Raw genomic sequence first — 12,556 nt, 5'->3', positions numbered from 1 at the left:
AAGTTAAATTATGGCATTCCTCTGAACTACCAAACTAATAACCTTATCAGAAGAGGATATGAGATTAGTGTAGGATAACACATTCTTAATGAGCCCACCTTTCTTGGTTCCTAATATACTGCTTTCTTTTCTATCCATATCTTTAAAAGGGGGTCCTGGTAGCCTGCCCCTCACTCATATCTACAAAGCTTGCTATGGACTTAAACATTTTGAGGCTTCACAAGCTAGCTTTGACTTTCTCCAGCCTAAGTAATGTCCACCTCCACCTTCATCTCTAGTCCAAACCTAGGCTCAGTCCTACCTGACAAATTCTGTTTCGGTATTCTAGTAGGGGGTAGGAAAGCAGCTGTCCCAAGGTCAGAAGTTCAACGTTTTCAGGATAGCCTGCCCCCATGGCTATAGAAAGGAAGGAGGAGAACAGGTCTGAGCTACCACCCAGGCTCTAGCCTGCTCAGCTCTCACCTACAGGGAGGAAACACATGAAGAAGGCTGATCTTTGAGGAATGCCCCATCTACCAGTCAGAGGGGATGTAGGTAGAGATATAAACTTGGAGCAGATGGAGGAATACCTTGGGTTATACTAATGGAAAGAGAGAGCACAATATTGAGTGGGCAATAAGAGAAGAAAACCAGAGGAGAAGGAAAGGGCTCAAGCCCTAGAAGGAAAACTGAGCAGGATGACCAGAACATCTCCGTTCCTCCACCCCCTGACCCGCTCTCCCACCTCGAAAAATGGCCTGCCAGCCACTGCCTTGCAACTGGGGGTTGTCCAACATAGACAGGACTGGCAAATAGCTCCGAAATTCCTCCAGCTGGTGCATACAGGCTTGTATTATAGGATTAGCCACTGCAAATAACCTGCTTAGCTTGGCTGCCTCTGTCAACCAGTGATCTGTCTTGTCCCAGGCGAAAGAGGTGTTGAACTAAGAAGGATGATGTGATCTGTCAGCAGGTCCCACCAGACCTTAACTACTGATCAATCAATCAATCAACCAACCAAACAGCCTTTGTCTAGGCTGAAGCAGGAGTTGGGCCAGGGCAGGGGCAGGGGGTAGGGCAATGATGAAAATTGTACTATGAATAGATGGAGTTGGTTGAGGACATGGATGGAGACTGAATCAGGGGACAGGTAGAAGGTAGAACATTTCTAGAATGAAAACAACTCATACCTTATTAAAAGCCAGACACTTCCATTCACTAATTTGCTCACTGATCAGACAAAAGAGACGCCAAACTCGCTGTTGCAATAAGATGGGCTGGGGCCCTCTTTCAGGCACTGGCATTGGCTTCTCATCCCCTGCAGTGAAGAAAAGGATTTCTGGGCCCCTGACTGTCCCCAGGTAAGGAGTGTGTGTGAGAGACAGACAGACAGACAGACAGGCAGACAGACAGAAAGAGAAGGAGAATAACAATAGAAGGAATGGACTCTGTACCACTTAGGATGACATAGGCATGGTGTAGCTCAGCAAGGTGAGCAGAAATTGAGACATATGTCCGCTCCATGTTGATAAGTTGGCGCTCAGTACTGCGCTGCTCCTGGGTGGGGTCCATGAAAGGACCTGTGACAGCCTGTGTGCTCAGGTCTTCCATCTCTTTCAGGGAAGCTGCCATCATCTCCTGAAGCTGGGGCACCAAGGTGCTCTGCTTGCTGAGTAGGAACTCAGAGGCCTGGAGCCGCTCAAAGAGGAAGGTCTCCCACATATCTAGCAGCTACAGGCCCAGAGCAGGAGGAAGTGAGGCACAGGGACCCCTGAGTGAGGCACAGGGACCCCTGAGGGGAGATGGGAGAGAAGGGGAAAGGGAGGGGGGAGATGGATGAGAGGGAAGAGGGGACACTGAGGAATCCATATTCTTTAAGGAATGGAGGGGCCAAGCTTTGGGAAGAATTCCGCCCAGCACGTTTCTCACCGCAATCTCCAGTCCCTCATCATCATAGGTTAACTCGTCAAAGTGGGATCGGACAAGGTTATTGAGACCACGCACATATTCGACTCGGTCCTCCAGGTCTTCACTCTTTTCATTGGCCTCTGTCAGCTGCAGGCATCTCAGCATCAGCACCTATGCCCTCTCCAACCAGCTTTAACACCACAGCCTCCCCTCCTCTGTGCCTCTTCTTCAGTAGGGAACTCCCTACCTGCTTTCCTAACTGCTATAGAGTAGTGCCATCCTTTTCTAGATCTTAACCCATGGAATAGTCTCATAAGAGGGTAAGGAGCAGGATCTACATCACAACCAAATGAGGAACTCGCCTTGTCTAAGGGCATTCACTATCAGAGTGAGGCTCCATTTAGCCAGGGACAGAATCTTTCCTACTATTCTGGAAGGCCCTCGGATTATGAATCATATACCCATGTGCCCACCTTCTGGGAACACTTGGCAATGGTCTGGATGTCAGCACTGATGTTTTGGAGGACTTGTACAAACTCTGAGAGTTCTTTTATGAGTTCTTGACTTTCATTGTATCTCACACTATTCAACTGATCCAGGATGTCCTTCTTGACATCAATCAACTGTGACACTGGAGAAAAAAGTAGGCTGGAAGAAGTCACGTCTCAGAGACATGAGTTATTTAGGGAAAGGATAGCGGGGTGGATGGGAAAAGTAGAAAAGTTGAGAAAGACTGGAGGAGATGATAGGTGGAAGGGAAAGATGGGAAAAGAAGCAGATAACAGATTGAGGTTTGGACTTTGGAGGTGAATTGACTAGGAATAGCCTGGACTTAAGCAGATGAGCAGAGGAATCTAGAACCAAGTGATCACTGATAAAGCCACACACATAGAACTGGATTTTGAACACTGCCTCCGTTCAGTGGTTGCCAACTCAGATAGTATCTAAGTACTCCTCACACTGAATACATGAAGATAGCTATCATAGCTCCCCCAGAACACTTTGAGTCTTTTCTAGACTAAATATCCCCCGTTTCTTCAAATCGTATAATACTTAAGACTTCACCATTCTCGTTGCCCTCCTCTGAGCATACACCTCTCCAGATGATCAATGCTTCTCTTAAACCTAGAACTGAACACAATACTCCAGATGTGGTGTGACCAAGGCAAAGTAGAAAGGGACTATCCCCTCAGTATTCTGGGAATTTATGCCTCCTTAGAGCAACTGAAAGTCTCAAGAGCTCACCCTGCTAACTCATGTTGAGCTTGCCATCCGCCAAAACCCCCACTCCTTTTTCAGACAAACTGTTGTCTAGCCATGCCTTCCGTAATCTGTATGTGTAAAGTATATTTCTTAAACCCACAAGAAGGATTATACATATATCCCTATTAAATTTTATCTATTAAAACAGCCTATAATTCTAGCTTGTCAAGAACTCTCTGGATGCTAGCTGTGCCATCCAGTATGCCAGCTATTCCCTTGCAATCTTATGTCACTTGCAATTTTGACAATCATGCCATGTATACCTTTAGTTATTGATAAAAAATGATCCCCAAATCTAGGTAATGGGCTTTCTTTTTTCTCTTGTCTTTTGTTTTGCATCACTTATTGCCTACTAGAGAATCCCACCCAGAGTTCTATTGGAATATCAAATTTGATATGTCCAAAATTGAACTCATTTATCTTCTCCCTGAAATTTACTTTTCTTCCTAGCTTTGCTATATCTGATGAAGATACAACCATCTCACAAATCAACCAGATTCACATCCTTAGAAGTCTCCTGGGCAGCTAGGTAGAGTAGTGGATAGAGCACCGGCCCTGGAGTCAGGAGTACCTGAGTTCAAATCCAGCCTCAGACACTTAACACTTACTAGCTGTGTGACCCTGGGCAAGTCACTTAACCCCCATTGCCTCACTAAAAAATAAAAATTTTAAAAAAAGGAGTCTCCTGACTCTTTTCTCTCCTTTACCTCCCATATCTAATCAGTTTCCAGTTCTTGTTGGCTTTACTTCTACAACATCTCTTGCAGTCATGGCCCTCTTCATTCACACAGCTACCACCCTAGCTCTGATCCTCCAAACCATTTCTCACCTGGAATACTGTAATAATTTCTTTTTCTTTTTTTTAAAGTGAGGCAATTGGGGATAAGTGACTTGCCCAGGGTCACACAGCAAGTAAGTGTTATGCGTCTGAGTCCGAATTTGAACTCAGGTACTCCTGACTCCAGGGCTGGTGCTCTATCCACTGCGCCACCTAGCTGCCCCCTACTGTAATAATTTCTAACTGATCTCCTTGCCTGCAGTTTCTCTCCTCTCCAGCCTATCATCCACACAGCACAACTGCCAAACTGATATGCCTAAAGCATAAATCCTGGTCGCTCCCCTGATCACAACATAATTCCCTGATGTCTCTACAATAAAATAGACATTTTTCCATGACATCTAAAATCTTCATAATCTGATCTATCTTTCTATGTGGATTTTGCTTTGCTCCTCCTCATACACTAGACTTTGGGCAGCTAGCAGTTCTCTGTGCAGAACCTTCTGGCTAACTAAGGTACACTGAGTGGTACTTGTTTCAGCGGCACACATTCCTAGAATTCTCTTCTTCCCTAACCACCTCTCTCCTGAAATCCTTAGCTCTTTTCAAGCCTCAGCTTAAGTACCACCTACTACATAAGGCCTTTCCTAATTTTCCTAATTGTTAGGACTACTTCGCCACTACCACCACCCCCACCCCACCAAAAAAAAAAAAATACTTGATATTTGAGTTTATTTATATAACCCAGTTTGCTATGGAGACACTCCAGCAGACTTCCCCCAGAGACCACCAGTGAGTGTTGTTTTGTAACTGGAACTTATGGGAAGGTTTTTGCAAAGATTTCTAGGAAGAAGATGCTGGAAGGAGTTAAGTTGAGAGTTGATGCTCAGGTATCATTTCCATTTGGGAGTCATCTAGACATTCCAAGATAAAGCACTGAGCTGGATCTGAAGGTTTGAGTTTCTCTGCTCTTCCCTCCAACACCCTGACAGGTCCCCACCATTGCTCCTGCTACTACTTCTGTGACTACTTCTGTGTTTACTCTTACATGGAAACACTGAAAGTGCACTTACTGAAAGTGATGACAGGGAAGACCTTGCCTTCACCCCACCACCACCACTAGGTTCATTGTTCTTTCATGCTATATTATATATTATCCTTTATATAAAGGGGACTCGGTGGTGCAGTAGACAGAGTGCTGGGGTTTGGGGTCAGGAAGACCTGAATTCAATTCCACACTCAGACACCTCCCACCAGTGTAATCCTGGGCAAATCACTGTACTTCTATCTGCCTTGGTGTCCTCATCTGTAAAATGGGGATATTGATAGTACCGACCTTTCAGTGTTGTGAGGATCAAACGAGATATTTGTAGTGCCTTGCAAACCTTAAAGCTCTATATGCATGCTAGTTGTTATTGTTACTGTTATTATTATTATGAGTATCATCATCATCATTATTAAAGAAAACTGGTAGCCACTTGGTACTGTTGCTGGTAATCCTTGTTGCATGATTAAATCCTTGTTCCATGATTAATTTTAGCAATGTATATGGAGGTTAAGAGAAATGTGAGTTTGGGTAGAAAGTGAGAGACTCATTCTGCTTGAGTGTGAGATAGGAGGTAGAAGTAATGATCTCCCCCTTGAAGGGATCACAAATACTTTGAAGATATTTTATGATGGTATATCCTCAAGTCACCTCAACTTGGTTTATAGGATCATATACAGAAAATGATAAATATAAGATGAATCAAATATCCTAGTCATATCAAAGATAACCCCCTTGAGTCAGATGCAATGTGGGTATGCTGTATTACCACTTGCAAGTCCCCTTTTTGGATTCTTTGCTAATGTTTTCATGAGAACCTCTCCCCCACCCCTCATACCAAATACTTTCCAACATACCTGTGAATGAAAATTTACAAGAAAGAAACCTACTTCTAATCTATTATCCCCACAAATGTTTATTACTCTTCTCTATGTACATGATATTTCCCACCAATGAAATATATACTTCTTGAGGTTACAGGCCTGTTACTCTGTATTCCTCTTATCTAATATGGTGTCTTGCAAATAGTGGACACTTTTTAAAGGTCATTTAATTGAAATGGATTTGTGGTATACAGTATGTATTGGGGGCAAAGAAAGTAAAAAGAGACAGTATTACTGATAGGCCAAGGTAGATTAGGTGGCAATGAAGAAGAGATTGGGGAGGGGGGAAGAGGAAGAAGAGAGAACAGTAGGGGAGATCAAGAATGAAAAGGCGAAAGGAGGGAGACAAGTGAACAAGATAGTGAGGGGAAGGGGGCTAGAAGGGAAAAGGAAAAGGGAAGAAAAGAATGAGGTAGGGCAAAGAGGTCCTGGAAGGGAAGGAAAGAGATGGTAAAAGATTAGATGAGGGAATAATACAGTAGAGAAACAAGGGGAGAAGAAAACTTACCAATGTCTGTCTGCACGCAGTTACAGCTGAGATGCAGTAGCATATTTTCAGTGAGCAATTTGGTGGGCACTCCAAGCACTTGGCCCTGCCAGGATTCCAGCTTGGTGAGGAGCCTCAGATATCTCGCAGCAGGCCAGCTCTGCATGGGCTCCAACTTCTGGGGCCCCCAGTTCTTCAGAAATTGGTGGATGCTCCTGAGCCATTTGTGATCCTGACAGAACTTGTTCACTTCCTGCAACATATCCTGGATGCAATGCAAGCAATGAAAGGCTATGGGGCACGGTCCTTTCTATGCCCCCTGCACTACCACTGCAGAAATGGTGAAAGGGAGTAGTGGAGCCATGTGGATGGAGAAGGTCAGGGAGGCAGCATGGGTGAGGCCAAGTGGAAATAGTCTAGGACAGGTAAAGGATAATGCCAGTCAAGGAGGAGAAGAGGATAGTTGGTGTTAAGAAGGTCTGAGCCAGTAGAGTTCAAAAGGGAGAAAAGATGGACCATGGGGATGGTACTCAGGAGCACAAGAAAGAGAAATAAAGGGGAGCAGGGTGAAACAGAGTAATAATGGAGAAGGGGAGTTTGGGAAAGGGGAAAGCATGAAGAAGGGAAATCTCTTACCCCCTACCTCTAATAATGCTTTCTGGATAGCCAAAGACTTTTGGATTCCAACATTGGTGTCCAAATCGTTCTGCAACTGGATTCGGCTAGGAGGGGCATACTGGGCTCTTATTCTGTGCCCAAACACCTCAAGAGGCCCAGCACTGGGGTCATTGTGCCATGAACGCACCATATCTGTCTCAGGGCCACAAAAGATTCTGACAGCTTCATTAGGTTGGGCCCTGAATGCCAAGGAAATAAAGGCAGGAGCTAATAATTCCTCTTCATCCTCTTCCTCTATTGTCACAGTTGTACTGTTTGTTGTGCCTCCTCCTGTCTGAGCCTCATCTGATGTACACAAAACACACCCTGATGTAGACATGAGCCTGTTCCATGTATGTCCATCACATACACACATCCATTCAAGTCAGCTTTGACATACACAGAAACACAAATTTACACAAGCCAACCTTGGGATGCTTCAGATGTTGTAGATGAGTGACTCTAGATTGCTGGAAAGAATGCTGTGTCATGTGATATATAAAAGGAAGAGTTGTCGAGAAAGCTTGGAAGAGACATTCTTTTGCCTCCTTTGAGAAGGTGTACATGGTTCTAGACTCTCTTCAGGGAGAGGCATATGGAGAGAGAGAAAGTCTTTGGAAGTGGCAGCCATTTCTCAATATTTCCCTCATTTCCCACTTGCCTCCTCAGAGACTTATCCGTTGGGTGAGGGATTTTCCCCTTGGGTGAGATCAGAGTCTCTCTCTTGGTTGAGTAGAAATCTCATTTCACTCCAAGCTAAAGAACTCATTCATTCTATATATTTTCTAGTATATTCTAATTTGTATGACTTCTTTGAATGCTGTTTGTTCCATGTTTCAATAAATAGCTTCAGTATTTGTGATGGTTTTTGTGTAACTAGGATTTGGTAGGAAGGAGTTAAGCTTGTGGGTGTAAGCTTGGGGTAATCCTCCCACTTAAAAGCTATCAGGAAAGTAGCCTTTTGTTTTAAACCAAAATCTTACACTTAGAATGCAACATTTATGGGGCAGATGGACATAATTCGAGTTTGGTACCCCTCTCTTAAAGAGTGGAGAACAAAGCAGTCAGCCTCAAGTTCTTTCTCTTGCTCTCCTTAAGGTAGGAATTCCAGTCTGCATTCTCCTTTTGGAGGGGGTGTTGGAAAGAATCCAGAGACATCTATTTATGCCTACCCATAAGCTTCACATAGGTAACCCATATGGACATATATATCTTCCAGGAGCAGCACAATGACCTTATACATACATGCATGCATACACACATAGGAGCCCACTCTGTCATTACTCTCTCCCCCTCCCCTTTGTCATTTATTTATTTAATAGTAAGCATTTTTATTTAAAGTTTTGAATTCCAAATTCTATCTCTCCTTTCCTCCATCTCCTCCCCACTCCCCAAGGTGGCAAGCAATCAAATATAGGTTTTACATGTGAAATTACAGTAAACATTACCATATTAGTCATTTTGTACAAGAAAACTCAATTAAAAGGAAAAAATGAAAGAAATAAAGTTTCAGTCTGTGTTCAATCAATATCAGTTCTTTCTTTGGAGGTGGATAGTATGCTTCATCATTAGTCTTTTGGGATTGTCTTGGATCATTGTACTGCTGAGAATAGCTAAGTCATTCACAGTTCTTCATTGAAAAGTATTGCTGTTACTGTGTACAATGTTCTGCTGGTTCTGTTTACTTCACTATACATCAGTTAATATAAGTCTTTCCAGTCCTTTCTGAAATTATCGTGCTTGTCAATTCTAATAGCACAATAATATTCCATTACAATCATATACCACAGCTTGTTTTGTTGCTATTATTATTAATAACGTCAGTCATGTTGCTGGTTTTCTTATTACTGAACCAACCCTGTATTCCTGATGTAAATTCAATTGGGTCATAGTTGACAAAATATTAGGAGAACCCCTGTTTTTCAGATCTAAGGCCCAGCAAGCAAGCTATGCCCTAAGTCTGTCAAGACAACAATCCTTTTCGATCACCCTCTGGATGATCTCACCCTCTGGCAAAATCACATAATTCACCAGTTGTTCTCTGAGCTGGACAAACACAGGACAAACTCAGAAAGCCCTGCAACGAATCAAACTTGTCACATGCTTGCTGCTCCCTCATTGTCAGGACTACAACTCACTGGGCAGTCACTAGTATAAGTATTGAGATCTTCCTACACTGCCTCCAGTCCCTGCACTGGAGTCGGGGCCTGGCACATGTGTCTATAAGCTCCTCCCTCTTTGCTTTCAAGTCTTTTTCCTCACTCTTAAAGTAAAATTTTTCTTTACTTCCTGGCTCACCTGTCTCTAGCCTGTTCTGTTCCTCTCCAGTCATTTACAGGTTCCACCCGGTTGACATAGTATAGCTTAAAAAGGCCAAGGTCTCTCACTGCATCAAGGCCATTGACAATCATTCTGACCTATGTCTTGCCACTGGACTACAATGACTTTGGAGGAGAGAGTGAGGATGATTTCTTTGTACACCTCTGCCTCCCTTAAATCCAATTCACTTGCAAGTCAAGACATCGCCCTCCTGATGTTGTCATTAGTTCTCTTCAAGAATGAAGGACAGGGGGCAGCTAGGCGGCTCAGTGGATAAAGCACTGGCCCTGGATTCAGGAGGACCTGAGTTCAAATTCAGCATCAGACACTTGACACTAGTTGTGTGACCCTAGGCAAGTCATTTAACCCTCATTGCCCTTCCCCCCCCAAAAAAAAAAAGAAAGAATGAAGGACAAACAACAACAATTTCCTATTTATCCTGTATATAGCCTGTCTATACATAGTTGTTTGCATGCTATCTCCTCCATTAGATTGTGAGCTCTTTAAGGGCAGGGAATATCTTTTGTCTTCCTTTATATCCCTACTGCTTAGCAGCTTAGCACAGTTCCTGGCACACAGTAGGCACTTAAAGCACTTAAATACATGCCTATTGACTGACATTTCATGTTACATGCTGAGAACTTCCAGGGCGAAGCCAAGATGGCAGAGGAAAGGCAATGAGCTCCTGAATTCATGACACAATTGCTCCAAAAACATCCAAATAAGGTCATAGGAAAATGCCAGGAGCAGCAGAACTCACAGAAGAATGTACTGAAATCATCTTCTAACCAAGAACAGCTTGGAAGGTCAGAAGGAGGGAGCTGCTGTGCTGATACAGGAGTTGGGCCCAACCCCACAGTCACCCTACACAGATCCAGTCCCAGGAAGGCCTCACCAGAGAAGGAGACCCCCAGAGCCTCTGAATCAGCTGCAGTGCCAGTGTCATCTGGAACTAAGCTCAGTCTGGTGAGTGGGCTGAGCCCTGGGCAGGGGAGAGACTACAGGGGTCTATACTGGTGCTAAGGCAGAACTTGGATTTTACACCCCTGCTGAGAACCAGGTGGTAGGCTCGAGTAGAAGTGGCCCAGGTGGGGGAGGGGCACAGGCTCATAGGAGCTAACAACCACAACACACAAAGCTGGTTGATTAGCAAGTTGGTCTGGGGTCATCTAGGACCAGGAAACAGGCTATACAAGATATACAAGTTGGAAGTATCAATTTCCCAGTTGGGATGGGGGGAGGAGTAGAGGGGGTGGGAGGCACAAATTATATGTTCTTTGGGGACTTACCAAGTTAGTTTTATGAATGATTCTAAAACCTTATCAAAAAGCAGAATCCTAAGTGTTTTCATCTCATAGAAGAATAAGTCGGTTATAATCATTAGTCATAAGAATAGTTTGGAAAGTAAGAATGAATATTTTGCTTTCATACCCCAGTCTCACTTCCTGACCCGGGCTATAGAGCTGCACAGTGACATCTAGTGGTTACACTTGCATACCCTATATAATCACCACCATCATCAGAGCCAGTGGAACCATGCATTGGTTGACTCTTTGTGAAGTGGGTCATAAAAGGAATTTCAGAGTCTTCATATGAACCTTTCTAAGCTGCTAAGCAGTGGGTTGTTTTCCATAAGAGAAAAATGTGGCCCAGAGAACAGTCTGCCCAGTCAGATAGGAAACCTGGAAGGCCAATTTGGGGTAATCAGTGCAAGAATTCCCCAGCAGTGATCATCCATTAACAATTTTAGCTGAAACATTGTTTGATGATCAATTGTGATAGACTTAGCCCTTCTCAGCAATATGATGATCCAAGACAATTCCAAAAGACTCATGATGGAAAATGCTCTCCACATCCAGAAAAAGAACTATGGAGTCCGAATACATATTGAAACATACTATTTTCACTTTTTTTGGTTTTTTCTTTCTCATGGTTTTTATCCCTTTTATTCTGATTCTTCTTTCACAATATGACTAATGTGGAAGTATGTTTAACATGACTTTACATGTATAACCTATATAAAATTGCTTGTTGTCTTGGGGTGGGGGAAGGAGAGAGAAAAATTTGGAACTCAAAATCTTACTAAAATGAATATGGAAAGCTAGCTTTTTTTTTTGGTGGGGAAATGAAGGTTAAGTTATTTGCCCAGGGTTACATAGCTAGTGTCAAGTGTCTGAGGCTGGTTTTGAACTCAGGTCCTCCTGAATCCAGGGCGGATGCTTTATCCACTGTGCCACCTAGCTGCCCCCAGGAAACCTATCTTTACATGTAATTAGTAAAAAATACTATTATGTGAAAAAAATTTTAGCTGAGCAATGACTGCTGGGAGATCAGGAGCTTGGCTAGCAAATCTTCCCAAGACACTTATCAAGCTCCCAGTTTCCCCAATAGAGGGAGTTTCTATCAGGCCCTGCAACCAGACATTTTTCTGTATTTCTTTACTAAGACACCAACCCTAATCTGAAGCACATTTTCAATCACTATCTGACCCAGTTTATGCTTATTCCAACTTTATAATTCTGAAAGCTACTGCTAGAGAGTACAACATATAGCAATTGGACCCCCATAGATTCGAGTGGAGAATTTTCATGGAATTATGAAATTATACAATCTGCCCCCCCCATTCAGGGATGGTACTAACTTTAGGACAGGATTTGGACCTTAAGAGTCCTTCATAGGTGTGCTACAAGTGCTAGTGAACTATCTTAGTCAGAAAAACACCTAGTGATAATTAAAGTATCAGTTCATAAGGTACCCAAAGGAAAAGATGTTAGACAGAGGGGAAAAGATTTGTTGAGGCCACAGATCAGAAAAACCTCCAGAAAAGAGACAGCTGAAATAAGCACAATTTCAATTCAAGCAACCTGAAGCCAGAAAGAAAAGTGTATTTTTCCTTCAGGAGCCAAGTAACTAAGATGTACCACAGAGAGTAGAAAGTCCAGTTCAGCATTGTTCCAGAAGAAACACTTAAGTTCAAGTCAGGACTGGACTAAAGACATTAAATGAACTGGAACAGATCTATCTAGAACTAAAAATCTAAAAGCCATCAAATTTTTAAAAATATGTCAAATAAGAGTGTTGAACTCGATGATTTCTAAAATTTGCCCAACTCTGAGAGTGGGATACAGTGATCTGGCTTCTGGGCAGGTGATGGGGAAGAAAACAAGGCCCAGTGAGAAAGAGTTGGTAGTGACAAGGAGAAGACAGTACCTGAATCACAGGAGCCAAACTGAGGA

At 43.2% G+C, this 12,556-nt stretch overlaps 1 protein-coding gene across 1 annotated transcript in view; it reads right to left on the bottom strand.

The window, feature by feature from the left end:
* DNHD1 (dynein heavy chain domain 1) overlaps positions 1-12,556 on the bottom strand; it is a 101,665-nt gene that overhangs the window by 55,424 nt on the left and 33,685 nt on the right. Inside the window, exons 10-18 of the mRNA XM_043993814.1 lie at positions 9,300-9,364; positions 6,988-7,201; positions 6,366-6,609; positions 2,361-2,518; positions 1,909-2,034; positions 1,434-1,710; positions 1,170-1,297; positions 725-923; positions 302-396 (exon numbers count right to left, since the gene is read on the bottom strand). Coding sequence (XP_043849749.1) covers positions 302-396; positions 725-923; positions 1,170-1,297; positions 1,434-1,710; positions 1,909-2,034; positions 2,361-2,518; positions 6,366-6,609; positions 6,988-7,201; positions 9,300-9,364 — 1,506 coding nt within the window. The remainder of the gene's footprint in view (positions 1-301; positions 397-724; positions 924-1,169; positions 1,298-1,433; positions 1,711-1,908; positions 2,035-2,360; positions 2,519-6,365; positions 6,610-6,987; positions 7,202-9,299; positions 9,365-12,556) is intronic.

Source organism: Dromiciops gliroides, chromosome 3 (genome assembly GCF_019393635.1).
Source record: "Dromiciops gliroides isolate mDroGli1 chromosome 3, mDroGli1.pri, whole genome shotgun sequence".
In the NCBI taxonomy this organism is placed as follows: domain Eukaryota; kingdom Metazoa; phylum Chordata; class Mammalia; order Microbiotheria; family Microbiotheriidae; genus Dromiciops; species Dromiciops gliroides.
Note: the sequence above shows the minus strand (reverse complement) of the source record. Positions and strands in the feature narration are given on the sequence as shown.